This window comes from Vipera ursinii (assembly GCF_947247035.1).
Source record: "Vipera ursinii genome assembly, chromosome: 1".
NCBI lineage: Eukaryota > Metazoa > Chordata > Lepidosauria > Squamata > Viperidae > Vipera > Vipera ursinii.
In genome coordinates, this window is record NC_139512.1 from 164,263,028 (window position 1) to 164,283,105 (window position 20,078).

The following is a 20,078-nucleotide window of genomic DNA, read 5'->3' on the forward strand; positions in this document are numbered from 1 at the left end:
CAACCCCACTTCATAGGGCAGTGGTAGGCAACCTTGGCTCTTTTATGACTCATGGACTTCAACTCCCAGAATTCCTGAGCCAGCCATGCTGAGGGGAAAGGGAGAGTTTCCAAGCTGAGCCATGTTGGCTCAGGAATTCTGGGAGTTGAAGTCCATGAGTCATAAAAGAGCCAAGGTTGCCTACCCCTGTCATAGGGTGATTGTTGAGGAAAAAATAGGTGGAGGAAAGAGTAATAAAGGCTGGATATAAGAAAAATCTAAAAAAAAAGTATTTAGGTTTGTTTCACTCTGATACATTCCATACATATTAGTTCCTTTGCAGCAAGGAAACCCAAAGAGCTTTGTGGCCCTTAAAAATCTAATGAATTTATAATACAATCCTGCACATTTCCCCTATATTGTAAATCTCATTCTACCAGTGTTATTAACTCCTTGTTATACAGGTAATCCTCGACTTACGACCATAATTGAGCGCAACATTTCTGTTGTTGGTGAGACATTATGTTAAGTTAATTTTTCCCCCATTTTACGACCTTTCTTGCCAGAGTTGTTAAGTGAATCGGTGCAGTTATTAAATTGGTGACATGGCTGTTAAGTAAATATGGCTTCCCCATTGACTTTGCTTTTCAGAAGTTCACACAAGGCAATCACATGACCTTGGGACATTGCAGTTGTCATAAAAATGAGCCAAATTACCAAGCTCCTGAATTTTGATCATTTGACCGTGGGGAGGTTGCAGTGGTCATAAGTATGAAAAACGGTCATTTTTCAGTGCTGTTGTAACTTTGAACAATCGCTAAATGAACTTGTAAGTCGACGACTACTTGTATGTTTTTAGTACCATGGCTCTAAATAGTCTGTGAGTCTGCATTTGTTCATGAGACTTCAACTAAAGTGTGTGCTATAGTCCATGTTTTGTGGTGCTTCAGATAGACAACAGCCATCACTATTCATCAAAAAGCACAATCAGATACTTTGTTTTGCTTTCTTTCCTTTTGGGTGGAAAGAAAAAAAAAGGATGTTTTGATCAAAGAACACAGGACAATTAGAAACACAAATCTAGATGATCTATAAAATCCTGTCTTTCAGTGGGGGGAAAAAAGCTTGCTTGGAATCATCTTTTTTTCTTTGAAGTGCATTTTTTTGCGTATGTTTCATTTTGTAGTTGGATGTCTTATTTGTCAATGATTTTACTTTGAAATTTGTGTGCAGCAGTCTTGTTGGAGATGGGTGGTTTTTTTTAAAAAAATTGATAAATACAAATATTCACATCTGATTCCATCCTGATGAATGTATGCAATCTTATGCATTGATTGTCAATCTGTGTGTGTATTTTTGTGTGTTTGAAAGAGGGAGAGAGAGAGAGAGAGAGAGAGAGAGAGAGAGAGAGAGAGAGAGAGAGAGAGAGAGAGAGAGAGAGAGAGGGGTATATAGTTTTTTTATTAGAATGTCTTGTAGATGATAACAAATGTCAGTGTGGTCTGAGGCTGAAGCCACCAAAGACAGCAGCCAAACATTTGGCTGGTTAGTCATTTTTTAAAATGCATTGTGGTTGTGTTCCACCCTTTCTCTAAGGAGCTTCAAAAGGAGCATATGAGAGGACTGTCTCATCTTGTTATCTGTTATAAAATGTCCAGTGTGGTCTATCATATTATTATTTTCCTAGCCCCCAGTTCATTGGTTTGCTTGCACTAACCAAACTCTCTAAACTCTGATTTTTATCATTTCCTAATAGTAGCAAACAGTGTTTCTTTGTATGTCAGATGTCCTGTGTTTATTGACATCAATAAATGGCTAAATTTTAACTTTCCTTTCCTCTGAGGAAGGCTAAAGATGATATGCAGGTGATCCATAGTACTATTTCCTCCAGGTTATTTTTCCACACATTAGCAACTCAGTGATTTGCCCTGACTCACCCAGTGAATTCTATCTTTCCCCTCTGGTTTTTGGTCCCTATGTGATCCCCACATACAGGTAGTCCTTGACTTACAACCATTCGCTTAGTGAACATATGAACTTACAGTGGCACTGAAAAAATGACTTTTTGGTTCCTATATGGTCCCCATGTATATAGGTAGTCTCAACTTCATTTAATGATCTTTTGAAGTTACAGGGCCACTGGAAAAAATGACTTATGACCCTTTTTTACAATTAACAATAGTTGCAGCATCCCTATGGTCACCTGATCAAATTTGGCCACTTGACAACTGGCATGCATTTATGGTGGTTGCAGTGTCCCAGGATCATGTAGTCACTTTTTTTTATTCCATTTATATCCCGCCCTTCTCCGAAGACTCAGGGCAGCTTACAAGCTTAGCAGTAGCCTTCATTCTATGTATAGGCCTGCTTATTAGGGCTTTCACACACACCCCAAGCGGCATTATTACAAAGTCAGCTTAATTGCCCCCAACAATCTGGGTCCTCATTTTACCTACCTCAGAAGGATGGAAGGCTGAGTCAACCTTGAGCCTGGTGGGACTCGAACCTGCACTAATTGCAGGCAGCTGGTGTTACTTAAGGAGGCATTAGCCCACTGCTCCACCAAGGCTCTTTTTGAGACCATCTGACAAGCAAAATGAATAAGGAAGCCGAATTCACTTAATAACCATGTTACTAGCTTAACAAAGACAGTGATTCACTTAACAACCATGGCAAGAAACGTCATAAAATGGGGCAAAATTCACTTAACCACTGTCTTGCTTAGCAATGGAAATTTGGGACTTAATCGTGGTTGTAAGTTGAGGACTGCCTGTAATTTCCTCCATTTATTCACTAGCTTAGCATGACTTGTACCTACTTGCCCAGCCTGTGTTCTCCAGAGCTGCAACTCCTATAGCCTTCGGCCACAATAGGAGTGCTCAACAGGGATAATAGGAATTGTACTCCAACACATTCTGAAAAGTACCAGGGTGAGGCGCGTTAGACTATATTGAATGGCAGAAACACTCTGAGATTACAAAATGGAGCCTTTTCCAGTCTATCAACAGATAGCAGAGGCTAAATTATCTGGGACACTTTGCATGCTGTAGTTTTTTTCTTTTAGTTGCGTTGGTGTAGTAATTAAGGTGTGGCTTAGAAACCAGCAGTACCGCCTTAAGTGTGAAAGCCAGCTGGGTGACTTTGGGCTGATCACTTTCTTAACCCAACCTACCTCACAGGGCTGTTGTGGGGAAATAGAAATAGAAGCAGGAGCATTACCTATGTTTCCACCTTGAGCTGAATACACACACACACACACACACACACACACACACACACACACACAAAGAAAGGTATTGTGTCAGCGACTCATTTTCTTCCTACTTTGGAGCTCCATGCATTTGGCTGAATTCCTTATGACTACTGCTTATAAAGCACATTCTAATAGCCATGCATATTGGCCTACTAGGCCAATGTTTTGTCAGTCTGCAAGAAAAGGCAGCGAAGTTGCATGCTTTTTAAACAAACCATGATGCCCACTACATAATATCTACAATTTTTGTGGACTTCTTTCTTGAATAGCTGTATGGCAGACTGATACTCAACCTGTTTGTTTTGCTCAGCATACATATACCAAGAGGACATGGAATATTGCAATTGTTAAATGGAAGATAGAAACTTGATACTCCTGCAGTTTTCAGATGTTTAAACTTCTTCAGGATTGATTTTGAAAAACCCTTAATCTAAATATTTTCCTCTAGTGCACATTATTGAGAATGACAAAAACACTCTACATGTTGTATCTGTCTTATATACTGCCATGGAATCTCCACAACTGACAGGGATGTTGTAGGGGGACTTAAAATTTTGTCAGCAATTGTTAATTTTTAGGGAGAATGTGGAATTTTTTCAGCAGAGCAGGATAATACCACACAATTAACAGCTCAAAATACTCAAAGGTTCTGAACAAATATTCTTCTTGTAGCAGTGAATTCTACTAAAACAGGGTCAAACTGCTGATCCGCGGGCAAGATGCGTCATGGCAAAACTGCGCCCACTCCATTGCTGGCAATGGGAAAAAAAGTTGTGATACGTCGCGACACATCACGTGACATTGAGAGTTTGACACCCCTGTATTAAACTTTTGAGGGAACTGTATGATGTCAATTGTTTAGGCACAAGTCACTCTATACAGGACTGAAATTTTTTCAGCTAGATATAGTTGCATTTGACTGCAGGGTACAAAAGCAATCTTCTGAATATTACCATACTTGGTCCTGTAAATTGGCAATTTTAAATAAAGATTTCCTTGGGCTAAACTGACTTCTTAGTTAGTGTTAACTATGTCCAGCTCTGCTTAGCTTTTTCAATCTGAACCAGGGTCAGCTAGATAATGTTATCTGCCGTGACAAATCATGTTTAAGGCTCACTTCCATATGTATGCTTATTTGGAAATGAATCTCTGTGGGACTCGCTTCTGAGTAAATTTACAAGTAATTGGATTATAAGCCATTGAATATCTTAAAATTAAGTTGCATCCATACAAAAAAAATTGATGAAAAATGATATGCTTCTTCATATGTGCTGATATTAGAAAATGTGTGGAGCTCCTGTAAGCAAATAGATTTTCTTAAATAAATAAATGCTATCCTTATAGAGTTATATCATAAAGATGTCTTCAGCACTTACAGTTCTCCTAGATCCAGTGGTGGGATTCAGCCGGTTCGCACCACTTCAGCAGAACCGGTAGCTAATTTTTTGTTCCCAGGCCCAGAATGGACTTTTGGAAGCGGCATCCATACAGAGAACCGGTTGTTCACATATTTGAATCCCACCACTGCCTAGATCTAATTTTTTAAAAGTTCTGTTTGGGTTTATATCTAACATGGTTATGTTGCCTAGATGCAAAAGAGCTCTTGTACCATGAAAATTATTGTTGCTGATATTATTACTTCTGTACTACTGTACTAATACTAATATTAATACTACTAACTGATTAAAAGTTATTGGGCAATAAAACAGGATGATTGTAATATAAATATATGTATAAGCACCATAAATCAGTGAAGACCATCCAGAACCGGTACAAAATGCAGTAGTGCACACAGTACCAGGTGCTTCACAGTGAGCCCATGTGCCCCTGCTGCTACATGAGCTGTATTGGTTGTCCATCAGCTTCCAGGTATAATTCCAGGTGCTGGTTGCCACCTTCAAAACCTTTTGTAGCATAGGACCTACAGAAGTTATCTGAGGGACGGCCTATATCCAATTGCATCTGCCTACCCCATACATGAGGGATGCGGTGGCTCAGTGGGTTAGGACGCTGAGCTTGTCAATCAGAAGGTCGGCAGTTTGGCGGGTCGAATCCCGAGTGCCGCGTAACAGAGTGAGCGCCTGTTACTCGTCCCAGCTTCTGCCAACCTAGCAGTTCGAAAGCATGTAAAAATGCAAGTAGAAAAATAGGGACCACTACGGTGGGAAGGTAACAGTGTTCCGTGCACCTTTGGTGTCTAATCATGCCGGCCACATGACCACGGAGACGTCCTCGGACAAGCACTGGCTCTTCAGCTTTGAAACAGAGATGAGCACTGGCCCCTAGAGTTGGAAACAACTAGCACACATGTGCGGGGGAACCTTTACCTTTACCTTTACCCCATACATTTGGGGAAGACTGGATGTGCTTCAGATCCCTTCAGAATTTAATGCTACCATCTTGTGCGACTACGAAAGTGTGCCATCCCATCTCAGTCACAGCACCTATCCTCTGGAACAGCATCCATTCCCCAGATATGTATAGTGCCCAATCTCCTGGCATTCCTGAAAGCTCTTATAACCTGGCTTCTGTTCCAAAGCTGGGATTAATAATGAGTTATCTGTCGGTGGGGCCTTTCTCATTCTGTACTGTTTGTTGCTATTTGACAGTCTGGACTGCCTGTTTATGTGGGTTCAGCGGGGTTTTTTGGGTGGATTTTTGAAAGCTGCCCAGAGTCTTCTGGGGGTGGGCCACTACATCAAATCAAATACATTGTATTACATTAACTAATCCCACTATAATATGAGCACAGATAGTAACAGCACCTGTCTGTGCATCATATTCGTTGGTTCTATACTAGCACTAAAATGCTCTCGTTCAGCGTTCAGCTATTCTAACCAAAGGGCCCGTGCAAAAGCTAGCAGATACGAACTGATTAGCCAGTGATAGTGTTGAACTGTAACTCCCAACATCCTTTTTTTCCTCACTGAACTGAGTGGGAGTAGTGGGATTTACAGTTCAGCAACATTTGGAGGGCCACATGTTCTCCATTAATCCAGTAAGTGTTGAGCTTTGGTAAGAGTGGATCTTCTCCTATTCCCAGTCCATCATCAATTTAGGAAGAGGAACTGCCGTTTTTGTCTGTGTAGATCTATGATTATTTTGGCCCCACATTGGTACTTTTCATCTGAATTTATAATGCATTTCCTTGCAGTGATATCAAGGCTGAGCAGAATTTCCTCTCTTGTCCCTGTGTTCTAAATTTGTGTAGCTGTTATAGAAAAGAAGCAGTTTCGCTGGAACTGAATGAGTTATTTCCTGATAATAACTTGAGATGGGGGTGGGGGGTAAGAAGTTTTTATAAATAACTTCTTTTTACTGGAATGTTGTATGAAAAGTGACTTCTGAAGCCTTTGGAATCCGGCAGGACATATTTATTAGTAAATATGTAAAAAAAAAAGCATTCAAGTACTTGCTTAAATTAATATAGCAAACTGTATGTGCTTCTTATAAACCTTGATGAACTTTAAAAGTGCTTGCTTGCCAATTTCCTTTCTTTTTTAAACTAACCATATCCTTAAGTTTTGTTGTTTTTTTTACCCACATTGAAATATAAACAAGGAAGTCCTCCACCTTAAATGTGGAGTGATTTTTATTATCTAAACTTGAGAAGCTCTTAGGGGGTGGGGTGGGAGAGCCTTCATTGACATGGCAGAGGAGGGGGGGAAAAAAGAGAAAACATATTTTAATTGGAAAGTAGGTAGGAAATGTGTAAATGTTTCCAAAAATGGGCAGTTTGTAAAGTCTGCAACAGAACAAATTAGATGCCTCAATTATAGCCTGGGAGCAAAGTAACACTTTGGGGAACCTGACAAGTTGCTACCTTTTAAAGCCCTAGTGCAGGGGTAGGCAACCTCAGCTCTTTTATGACTCATGGACTTCAACTCCCAGAATTCCTGAGCCAGCTGGCTCAGGAATTCTGGGAGTTGAAGTCCATGAGTCATAAAAGAGCCGAGGTTGCCTACCCCTGCCCTAGTGAGAAGGCGAAGGGAGACTGAATCTGTTGGTTACTTCTCATTTATAGCCACTGTAACATAAACAAAAAAATAGGTTGGTATGTTGTTCTATAGAGGTTTTTTTAAAGGATGAGAAATGTTTAAATAACAGTAACTCAGGGGTAGAACATAGGTTTTGACGTATGCAGGTTTAGTCCCTGTCATCTGAAATGGTATAGGGTTTCCTGCCTGAGCAGGGGGTTGGACTAGATGACCTCCAAGGTCCCTTCCAACTTTACTATTGTGATTGTGATTATGATCTCTAAAACATCTGGACTTGGTTTTAAAGCCCTGGTGATCACTGCCAGGCTGAGTACGAAGCTACATTCGATAAACCTCTTTTTATACGTTGAAAGGAAGATTAAAAACTAATACAAAGTAATACAAAATAAGAAAAAAAAAATGAAGAGAAATCTTAAAATGCAAGAGAAGGAAAAGAAAATAAAAAGATGCAAGAAATGGCTTCTGGCCTTCTTTGTAGCAATTATAAGTACAAGTAGTGATCCTTCCGGTCACCGTTTCAGAGACATTTCCTTATCTAATCAGAGAAACAAAATGACCCAGGGCAAATCCGCCTCTGTTTTGATCACATTCACAGACTATTGATATGCCAAAAATCATAAATACTTATGCGCATTTGTCAAGAGTTTTCAAAAAAATTTAGGCCGCAGAACCTGCTATTTTTTTTTAAGAAACTCAGAATCCTTGATCAAGAAGAAACCCTGCTATGAATGAAAATTGGCTGCGTTTGAAGGGTGGATTTGTATGTTTGTTTACTTCTTTTGTTTTTAGTATCTCATAGACCCCCATGCAGTTCTTACAAAACCTTAGGGGGTGTCCATGGAACTCAATATGAAAAACCCAGGATTAATACATTTATGGGTTCTCTTGGAACTGCCATCATTGATATTGGAAACATATGGATTTAAGAAGTACTATCCTGGCTTAGACAGGTATTTTGGCTGCAAACAGGCCCAACTGGACTTTTCTTGCATCATAGACTTTTGGTTTTCTTTGCAGGCCAATTAAAATAAAGCAGCTGTTGTGTAACTGTTCTAATGTGCAGCAGATTGGACAGGGTTTTTTTTTGTTTGATTTCAGTTGAAAGAGTGCCTTTGCTACAATACAAAATGGAACTTTACTGCCATCCATGTTTGGATATTCCGAGATTTCTCTCCTGGCCCTCAAGCATGTCTCGTAACATTTATACCCTAGGTCAGGGGTAGGCAACCTCGGCTCTTTTATGACTCATGGACTTCAACTCCCAGAATTCCTGAGTCAGCATAGCTGGCTCAGGAATTCTGGGAGTTGAAGTCCATGAGTCATAAAAGAGCCGAGGTTGCCTACCCCTGCCCTAGGTCTAGGTCTCTAGGAAGACAAACTTGATTACTTTGGGGGGGGGGAAATGGACAAATGCCCCATAGCCCAAGACAGTTATTGGATACAGTATCCTATTAGCACTAAATTATAAAACCAGTGTTATACAGCAACTCTTTCCTGTGTTGAGGGCAGCAATTAGAGGATTACAATAAAACATGAAATTGGTTCTGCCGCTATGTCCAGTTCATTCTGTGCTTCTGGTTTTATAATAATCATCTTTTGCTGCATTCCACTTCTGGGTGCCTGCTTGGCTAAGTGCAAAGGAAAGATCTCTCTCTCTCCCCCCCCCCCCAAATCTGTAGAACAAGTTGTTTTAAACAAGTGCAAAATAACCAAGGTATCCACTTTTCCTCCTCCAGAACCAGCCTTCCTTTTCAGCCGAATAATTCACTTCCAAAGGAGCTCAGCTGACTTGTAAAATAACTCACTTCTAAATATTTCACTTGTCCAGTTGGACCCTCTGAGGGCTTTTTATGTACATAAATTGCCTGTGTTCAAACACACATTTTCTCTTTCACTGCTTCTAGTGGGATAAATTACACTCCTCCCCCCATAAGGAAGTACATAGGGAGGTTGTTTGACAGAGCAGTTTTGCTGGTAGCTAGCTGTTAATCCGCTCAAGAGGAGTAACAGCTCACTTACCATTTTGCTACCAGCCTGCACCATGTATCATTGGTAACTGCCTAGGAAGAATCTGGAGAAACTCTGGAGTGGCCATTAAGGAAAGAATTTTAAAAGAACCATTAAAAGCCAGTGGTGTAAACAATAAGTGTCTTTGTTTAAATTCTGGGTTGGAAAGGCTGTTGCTTGAAAACCTTTAATAAAAATCCTTCACCACCACCACCCTTCCGCTGAGTCTTCTTTCATTGACATAGAAATACTCAAGAGTTTCATCAGATAGCAATTTTCAGGGGTTTGACACTCCTTTCCCTGGCTAAAGTGCCTTGGTGGTTTGACACTCCCTGTCCACATTCAAAAGGAGGGGATGGGTTTAAAACATTACTCGCAGTTGCTTCAGTGTTTGCGGTCAGTGTCCCCTTAAAATGAAGAATGAAACAACCCTGTACTGTTTTGGAGATACAAATAAGGGAGCTGACACCAAGTTTTGTAATGGCATTTGGCTTTGGAAATGGGATGAGCAAAGAAACCCAGGAAAGGCCACAACAAAATGCAGTAGCCTACCTTTTTTTCTGGCTTAGTGTTACTAAAATACCTAGTAGCTGAATTCATTGCATTCAGTTTCCACTGATTTCACTGGAAGGTAACTTCATGAATAACTTAATCCCCAGTCGGCAAATTCTTCTTGTCTTGTTTCTCAGGTTTATCTCATTTAGAACTTAACATGTTTTCACATCTCAGTGGAAGGTAGACACTTGGTGGTCTTGAAACCACAATTCTCACATGCCGGATTATTGGCTGTGCTAATTGAAGATGTTGGAACTGGTTCAATAATACAGTAGCGGTAGTAGATTGCCTATCCCTGTGCAACGCAATGAATGAACAAGGGCAAAATATGACAACTTCCTATTCCAGTTGAGGGGAGAAACAGACCTTTAGTAATCAGCTTAATCTCCTTTTCATATTTCATGCCTTCCCTATATGACCAGTAGTATAATGTTGACTTGTACTGCTTTGTTACTTTTATACTTCACTCCACCCAGTAATCAGTGTGGCATCACAGCATCTTTAAGGAGTTTGACAACATGACATAGGATACGGTGAGAGATTCTGCTCCGGGTCTCATTTTCAAATATGAGCTTTGGATTTTTAAATTTATGCTAAAGTTAATATGTGTGTTAATTTTCTCTTGTCTTAAGAAAGGTTCTTGTTTCTTGCAACTTTGATGCTGTTCATTAATGCCTAGAGTCCCTAAATAGCAGATATAGGACCTACTGACTTCTAAATGTTGCTGGATGTCAACTCCCATCTGTGAAGCCACTAGTCAGAGGTCATAAGAATTGTAGGCCAAAGTTCTCTTGCTCTTTTAGAAGAATATTAGACAAACTGGAAGTCAGATCAAAATCTCAGCTGCAATGGACGTTTTGGAGTTGACACATGCTTGTTCTATTTCTGTGGAATGCTACTATTCTGAAATAATATTCTTTTTGACTGGTATGCTACTGTAGAACACTGAAGCATTTAAACAGAGGGCAATAAAAGATTTGTGGTAAAATTCCATTTATAGAAAGGTTCTGCCCTGGTGAAGATAGTAATATTGAAACATGAATTAATATACTGTTATATTGTAATTTCTGTTGGGAAATATACAAAGAGCTCTTAACTCCTCTTCAAAGTCCATTTCCGGGATGGACTGAACAATGTTATGTGAAATTTATTATTAAGTCTTGCAGTTGTAGAATTTGTTTTTGCAGCTTTTAGTCTGGGTCACTGGCCTCTAGTAAGGGATTTGATTTTATTTGTCATTGATGGGTGGTACTATTTTACTTCAATTATAAGTAAAGGCTATGAATCAGAAATAAGCTGAAAACAAAAAACAGTCTGAAAGCCAAGGTTGTCCATGTTGTGCTTAAGAAGATAACAAGTCTTTAACACATGATTTTGAAGTATTTGATGCAGAGTAGCAGGAAACTTAAATTTTCAAAACTCAGCAAGCTGAATATTATGCAGAGCAGTGAATAAAGGATAAGGATGGAGACATTTTAAAAAGCTTTGGATTGCATAGCCATAAGGCTACATTTAAATAATGATTGAAATAAGCTTTTGGCATTAAGTTAGCATAGCATTATGAGATAAAGAAGCATTCACTTCTTAAAACAAAGATCACAGTGACTTACTTGTCTCTTACTTTAGGGAAATGCATATAAAGAATAAAAAATAACCATCTGCATATTAAGTAATGTATTACTACTTTAAGATCACTGTATCTATTATATTCCACACTTGGTGAATGCAGTTCAAATCTAGGGAGGTATTTCAGTGCCACTCCAGTTTTATTTGTAAAAGTGTTAACAGAATAACATTAGGAAAGCAATTTATGGTTTCTCCCCCATGCTTTTCTTCCTGAATGACTTTGGCAGGGAAAGTCATCTTATCAGCTGCCTGACCAATTTATTTGTATGGCCTTAGAAATAATTGCACAAAATGGCTGTTACGATCTTTGGAGAAAATAGGTAAACAGCTCTATGGGTGACACTCTTATGTGCCGATTCAAGGGTTTCCTTTTAGGTAAATATGTTCAGCATTTGTAACCTAAATAATATACTAAAGTGGGTAGTAAATCGTGTGCTTTAACCACCATGGTAATAATTAAAAGATTATTTTACTTTTAAATGTTTTTTGACTTGTAAAGGTAAAGGTAAAGGTTCCCCTGCATATGTTTGCTAGTCGTTTCCAACTCTAGGGGCCAGTGCTCATCTCCGTTTCAAAGCTGAAGAGCCAGCGCTTGTCCGAGGACGTCTCCGTGGTCATGTGGCCGGCACGACTAGACGCCAAAGGTGCACGGAACGCTGTTACCTTCCCACCGTAGTGGTCCCTATTTTTCTACTTGCATTTTTACGTGCTTTCAAACTGCTAGGTTGGCAGAAGCTGGGACGAGTAACAAGCGCTCACTCTGTTACGCGGCACTCGGGATTCGACCCGCCAAACTGCCGACCTTCTGATCAACAAGCTCAGTGTCCTAACCCATTGACTTGTATGATATGCCATATACTAAAGGATTTGATGTGTATGCATGTAAAAACAAATCCAAGATGATTCTGTGGGTCTTTTTTATTGGGGAGCTGAGTAGCCAACTGATTCACTGGCGGCAGTATCGCTGCCTTTATGCAGTTTAGTGTGCAGATGGCGAGATTTGGCCTTGTTTGCCTGGGCTGTGTGAATACTTTCACTTGATTTCTCCATACCAGCAGGTGAAACCTTTCACAGCCCAGAGGTAAATAAACCCACCTGCTAAATTCTGTGCAGTAGGCATCTGTTGATGGGATTAGAGCAGGCCTGGCTAAGCTGGTTTTCTGTTTTCCTTAGCTGGCAGTGCTGTTGAAGTCCTAGAGTTATCAACTGTTGGCCTGGAAATAAGGCCTCTTCTTTAAAAGCTGCCACAGGGGAACAGATGGGACACAGCTGTTGTATTTGTTCCTCCCAATACACATTGTACTGGAACACAAAAGCCAACATATGGATAGAGTTGTTGGGCACTGTGAATTTTTGGGTGGGTCTTTCGGTGGTGAAAGAGCTGAGGTGCCTGGCTCCCATCCCATTCTGCCACACTGAGGTTGGGCAGAGAGAAGGGAGAAGGATGGGTACTTCTTCCCTTTTACAGTAGTGGGGCCCAAGGGCCATAAAGGACTTTGATCCTCTGTATAGTCCCTGGGAAAATACGCCTTCTCTGACTAATAAAAGGAAGAATAGGCTGGCAGCAACAGTGCTGCTGTGATTGATTAGGAAGTAGCAATGCAGGAGGATGTAGCACCAGGTATTTCTTCCATTGTTCCATCATTCCTTCCAACGGCTTCCCCATTACATCTTCTACTGAGGCTCTTTGTGACTTGGTTCATTGCTGTTGTGAATATTGAATATTGAAGGCATGGGAGAAGGTTCCCCCATGGTTCTCTGGCCAGTGGGCTCCAAAGTTTCCTCCTCTGCTTTCATTGTTTGGCAAGATAAAGTCCATTTGCCATAATTGGGGCAGAGGGTAAACAGATAAGCAGACTATCATATCTTCAGGGTTCACATCTGTATTACTGCTTTAGCGACTTTCAGAAACTCCATGCTCATTGATTTAGCTGTTGGCAAGCCTACAAAGAGTTCATAGTACAACATTATGATCCACTTGGTATGTTTCTAGAAATAAGCTCCACTAGATGCTTGTTGTTTACTGCGGCGGTGATTTATAATTGTAGTCTAAACTGAATGGCAGAATATAATAAAATGACAAATCTTTTTCAAATTGTGTCCATGTAGGGCTATGTGGGTGAGTGGGTCCATTCTACGTCTAAGGTATGCTCATTTTGCGCACTCTTTCTGAAGTGGATATAGGAATATGGCAGAAAAGTGTTTTAAAATATGAAAAAAAAATCGATCGCTGTACTTTCTCTGAATCATTAAGGCATTTAAAAACATGACTAATTCTTCACCTTCATGTTGTTGTGCTAGCCCACACTTAAGACAACTTGTGCTATCTTGCTCATACTTATTTGGAAATGAAATCTAACAGAGTTCACTTCTTGTACTTCTTATAGGCAGGACTTAGTTGGCTTTTGCAACTAGTATCTGTACAGAGACTCAGTTTTCTCAGAGGGGACTTTGTAAGTTGTATGTACGCGTGCACGCACAATTTCAGGAAGAGAGTTGGCGGATGTGAAAAAGTCAGCTTTTTAAGGAAGGATGTGAAGAAGCAAGTTTTAAAGGAGTCATGCACATTTTAATCTCTGTTGTGGTTTTAGAACACCATTGGGAGCTTCCTTAGATGAGCAGAGCAACCCTACGTTAAAAGGTAAATGTCTAGCACTTTCTCACTTTCTCTGTTTTCTTGCTCGTTAGACGGAAAGTACAAGAATAATAACTCACCAAAATGCAGTTTGAATTGAAGCTATTTGGACGTTGTGAAAAGAACCACGGGTCCCTGATCCCCCGGGGCCGGGCTTCTGAACAGGAATGGGATGTTCAGGGTTAAGTACTTCCAGTATTCATGTCTCTCTAGTGCTAAAGCTAAGTGAGACTCTTGTGTAGGTAAGCCTGCTGGAAGGAGAGGGCAAGAAAGAAGCGTACTGGGAAGTAGGTCAGCCTTTCAGTACACTCTTTCTCGACTGGCTCTGACTGAACTCACCACACCTGAAAAGTTACCACCTGCACAAACCAGAATGCAAAAGTTCAAAGTACGACAAGAATGTGCAGGTAGTGACAGAGCCAAGAAGAAGCCTCTGCAGTAGCTGGAGCTCTTTCATTTCATTTTTCCCAGGGATGAAAGGGAATGTTGGTTCCCAGATAATGCTTTGGCTTGAAACTTTTGGTAAGCAGTTTCAAAAGGTTAAAGCTTTTGTGCCATGTTTCATGTGACTCAGACGTACTAAGTTACGTGGCATTCGTAGATAGGAAATTGCTCTCTCTTTTTTTTCTTTTTAGCGTGACAATATCTCTGGAGGTTGCCTTGATGTCTTATAAGATTTGTCATTTTTTTTTGTTCAGAACTGCCAGCGCTAACAGTTTGAGGCTTATTAGACTGGGATAAGTCTGTAAACTTCATTACAACTTTGTACAATTTGCTAGTGTGTAAAATGGCGGTTAAAGTATGGGATTGGAACAAGGACCAGCTTTAAGCCCATTTTAAGCCATGGAATTTTAATGTAATTTGGGCCAATCAGTATTTCACAGGGCTGTTGTGATGAGGAAAGAAGGAAATGCTATAAAGGAAAGATGAGATGCAAATAAATGGATATTCTAAAATATGTATAGTATTTTAATTTACAATTGACAGTACTGCTAGAAAATAACCATAATAGATTTTGATTTTGTCAAACTGGTATCTGTTTTAGGCATGCTGGTGAGGAATGGAGGAAGTTTTGAAGATGATTTGTCTCTGGGAGCAGAAGGTGGGTATGGCATTAAGCATATGCTTTTTTAAAAAATAAAATAAAATGAAACTACTCTGCTTTTCTAAAACTGAACAGTATATTTTTATTCTGATTGAAGCATGCGAGATTATTTGTTACCGTAAAACTGTAGGAAGAGATCCTTGAGAAAAATGTGTCAGAAATCTTATTTCAGTAAAATATAATAGTATCTGCAAATCTTTTTCAATCATCAAAATGAGACAAGTATATTCATGACAAATTATGTTTCAGTGAGACATCACAACTTTCTTAAAATTTCACCCCTCTGTTTCTGTTTCATATTAACCAAAATATTATGCAGATTGTTTTTGGGGTCAGGTATATTGCTGTAAAATAATTATTTTGTTTTCAGATCAGTTATTTTATTAAAATACGTGAGTTTGCTCTTCATCACCGGGGTGATTTGTTTGTTTTAAACAACAGACCTTCAAGATTGTAGATATTGAACTTAGAATCATTTATTCCCCATGCCTCATTTGGGTTTCTATGATTTACTGATTTTATGTAATAGACAATCAGGATATAACTTAGCTAAACATTTTGTCCAGCTATCCCCATTATTATTTTCTGCACAACAGCCCATTATTGCAGATCGGATAGATGCAACTTATTATAGAAAAATAAAATGTTCCTTGAGGAGACAGAGTTGCTCAATATTTCAAGCCTGAACAACAAAAGTCAACCACAAATTGCTATTTATAAACATCAAATCAGAATATGTTGGTATAAGATTTATCACAACAAATTTGGATTGTGGGTTCTTTGTTTCTTGTTTGAATTTACTTGATTTCTGCTCATAATTAATCATGTGGAATGCACAGAAAGATTCCAAGAATTAGATGTCAGGATATGGTGAAATCTTCATGGCTTATTCTGAACTATGCCAGAATAAGCCATGGGCCTCTCCAACCTCTGGAATATTCAGTATGTGTCTTGGAAACAGATATGTTTCCAGATACCTGGAAAGTGGAATAATTGGTACTACTAGAGACTTTTCTGTTTCACTATTATCATTGCCAAAGACATTTTTTGTGTGTTTGCAGGATTTTTAAAAATCAAATTACATCTGTGATAAGTCCTAAATGTTTCTAGGAATGCCACTTTCCTTGCCTTGCTCCTTGACTTAAAATAAGTGTTTTAATTATTCAGCTTTTGTTTATAAACAAATCTTTTTAGTATTTAAAGGATGTTCCTAGTTTTGATTGCAGAGTCCTGATGAAATTAAGGTGATATATTTTTAAATATAGGCCAAGATCACCAAGGTATGATTGTGTTAATCATAAAATCCTTTACCACTATTCTTTTATTTTTAACCCAACAAAATGTTGGCAGGACATTAGGTAGAGAGGCTTGGGACTCTCCATCAACAGAGTGACTCTGAAAACTCAACAGAATGGGGCCAAACTTTGTCTGTGGAAAGAAAACCGCAAAAGAAAGAGAAGTTGACAAATAGACTAGGCCAGGGGTAGGCAACCTTGGCTCTTTTATGACTCGTGGACTTCAACTCCCAGAATTCCTGAGCCAGCCATACTGAGGGGAGAGGAAGAGGTTTCCAAGCTGAGCCATGCTGGCTCAGGAATTCTGGGAGTTGAAGTCCACGAGTCATAAAAGAGCCAAGGTTGCCTACCCCTGGACTAGATCAAGTGGGGAATGCAGAGGGGGGAAAAAGATCCCATTGAATCCCTTTAGGCAGCAGCCTAGAAAAATGCTATGATTGCTCCATTGTAGTGCTCTCCATCTCTCCCCCCAAAAAAATGGTGTAATCCAGAACTGCATGTATCTGTTCTTCCCTGGCCTACCCATTGCATACATAAGCATAAACGTGGAAAAGTGCAATTTAGGGCAAGAGCAACAACACGCATATAGAGATATTTTTATTCTACAGAGAAAAATACAGAAGTTTCCTGTGGACACTGATGGTAAAGGAATGAAGAGAATTCTCTTGTGTTCTTCTTTGCCTCATGCCAAATAAATATTTATACAAGAGGCTTGATAGAAATTCTAATGGTGGGTTATTTTTTTCAGGCACAGAATGAAAGAGGTTCACCTATTGTTCACATACTTATTCTAGGCCTTTTTTTATAGACAGCTCATCCAGTACACTAGGTGCCAATGCCATTTATGTGAGTTTGGCTGGGTATCTTGTGTAAACTGATCCTTTGTGATTTGTAACCATGGTCTGTGACTTAACATATTGCATGAATCCAGCCAATTGAGATTTATCCAACAATTCATTGTAAAAATAGTTTGCAGCTACACGCATTCAAAATACCATTTATAAAATCAAAGTGACTGAATTGCTTGTTATTTCTGTTAATGATTACTAAGCATCTTTGTTTCTGTAATTTGTAATGTACAGACTCGTGTTCATTTTCTCCTTCCTTTTTCCTTCCTTTTTTCAGCTAATCAACTGCATCAAAACGGCGAACAAATGGATATCTGGTAAAAATTCATACTTTTTTTTTTGCCTTGGAGTTATGTTTAACATGAAGTTGATCTTTCTATATGAACATAATTCATTTTCATAGTTTGTTGTCAAGACTATAAGCTGATGAGACACAGATGTGAGGAGCTATTTTTTTTCCCTTCCCAATAAGTTGAATTGTTAGTCTTGGATTTTTCTTTAATTCTGAGTGACATGGTTCACTTTTCACCTCCATAATCATAACGGAGATCCCTGTCAAGAAACAAAAAATTCTGGCTCTACTTACATATCTGAATCATACCATACTTGCAATGTTTCTCTTGCCTTCTGCAACTTTTGATTGATCTGGTCCACAGACATTTCCTATTGTGCTTTAGCAAGCAGCAGTCCAAAACATCTGGAAGGAACAAGTTCTTACTCTTCAGCTGAGGAAATAAGTGACGCTGTCAAATTGCCATTCCTTTTGCGCTTGTACATTTAATTTATCTCAAACTAAAATTCTCGGCTGAGCTAAAAAAGCAGAAGTTCAGGGTGGTAAAATAGAACTAGGTGGGGTGCTTTTAGGAAAGAAGCAGTCGTGGGGTTTTGGAAGGGATCATGAGGCTCAGAGTGAAAAGCTGCTGTTGTGCATTGCGACCGAAGTGAATTTCAGTAAAACAGGAGCAGCAGAACGTTAGGTATTTGGGGTATTCTTGAAGAGGCAGACTCTCCACCCTTGTAATTATGGATTCCCTTTGTGTTGTCAGCAACGGTATATTGGCAAAGGACAAAAGACTTCAGTTTCATCAGAAGGGCAGAAGTATGAATTCCACTGGCTCAGGAAAAAGCAGTGCAACTGTTTCTAGGTAAGCGAAGGATTATTCGTGTGGAGTAAGGAACCAGTGGAGTTTTTTTTTTATCCCTCCTCTTCCCCCCCCCCTTCTGGAAAAGAATCATGTTTTATAGATGTTTATCACAGTTCCACGTGTCTGCAGCTTGACAGCTCTTTTTGCGTTATATAAAAAAATTGTCCCTTTTGGAATTTCATGCTCTTTCGGCATGCTGTGTGTTAATGGTAGCTATGCATATTCCTCCATCTGTCATATTCATATATATATATATATATTGCATTTAATAGGATTGACAAGTTTAAGAGTCGAATCTCTTGGAATTCTGGTGAAAGAAATGCCCTGCCTTCCAGTTTCTGGAGTTCAGAATAAATATACTATGGCAGTTATCTGGATTAAGGCAACTGTGAGAGATAAAGACTCCTTTCCTAAAGATTTACGATATACATATAGACTTCTATAAATGCAGGTGTTTTAAAATTCCTTTGCTGCCGGTGAAATTTAAGGGGGGGGGAAACACTCCATAGAAAGTAAAGGAAACCCACAAGAATAATTGTGTTCAAAATTCTCTTTTAAATTGGGCTTGATCCTTGGTGATGTCATAGACATACCGGTAGTTTTCTTGGCAACATTTTAATATAGTTTACCTTTGCTGCTTTTTGGTGCTATTTCTTTAACTTCCCAGTCTAGTCTGCAGATCTTGCATGCTCTGAACAATTTGTGGAGTTTAGTTCTCAGATTTCTCTTGGTATCCACTCATTTCTCTACTGAATTACTCTTAGTCTTCTACTCTCAGGCTCACGGCAGAGCAGAGGAGCTAACCTTTTCCTCTGATTTCTGCCTTCCTTTCTTGCCAGGATGGCCGACTAGACTAGAAGTCTTGCTGAGAGTTGGAACTTTTGACGCTCTATTTTTTTGATGTATGAAGAACTTAATAGACCATTGGTGTAATTTTGTGCTGCGATTATAGTAGTGTAGGTGAAACGTGCTTGGAAGCAATTTCACTTGAGGAAATTCTTATTGCAGCTGGTGGTAGCACCTGGTTGATCTTAGCTGACCTCAGAAAGCTAAGAAGGGTGAGAGTCACATTTGGAAGAAAGACTACTAGAACGTTGAAAACAATAAAGGAGAATTATGTGTAGCTCTGGGTTGAAATGAGGAGTCCTTGGGGCTCTCTGAGCTTAATTGTTTTCTTGCAGACATTTCATTACCCAAACTAGATAACATCATCAGTGCTAGTCCTAATACTAGTACTGATGTTGTTACCTAGTTTGGGTAATGAAACATCTGCCAAAAAAAAAAAAGCAACCAAACTCGGAGAGCATCAAGGATTCTTCAGATTGAAAACATTTTGAAAATGACAGTGAAAAACACTTCTCCATTACCAAAGCAACTCTACACAGATGTGTTCATGCAAATGAGCTCAGTTTACCTTCTGTAAAGGAGAGAGCAGGTCTGTGTGGTTCATTCTGCATTTCTGCGGCTTCCCATGCGTTGGAAGACAAAAATTGAGAGGATTGCCTGCCAACTATAAAGTCTCCACGCACAATTTCGGAGCAAATCAAGTGGAGTATATAAAGTACGTTATATTACACATCATTTCTCATATTGTTATTACAACCATGCTGGATTAAGGTGAGTGTATGCGGG

The 20,078-nt window shown here is 39.4% G+C and overlaps 1 protein-coding gene across 3 annotated transcripts in view; it reads left to right on the top strand.

Moving 5' to 3' along the window:
* Positions 1-20,078, top strand: part of ITPRID2 (ITPR interacting domain containing 2) — a 69,772-nt gene that overhangs the window by 5,413 nt on the left and 44,281 nt on the right. For 2 of the 3 annotated variants that reach the window (XM_083375937.1, XM_083375939.1), the window contains exons 3-6: positions 14,010-14,059; positions 15,099-15,155; positions 17,579-17,618; positions 18,348-18,446. In XM_083375937.1, coding sequence (XP_083232063.1) covers positions 14,010-14,059; positions 15,099-15,155; positions 17,579-17,618; positions 18,348-18,446 — 246 coding nt within the window. Of the gene's footprint in view, positions 1-14,009; positions 14,060-14,511; positions 14,576-15,098; positions 15,156-17,578; positions 17,619-18,347; positions 18,447-20,078 lie in introns of those variants that run through there. The other variant, XM_083375938.1, reaches the window with a different exon arrangement.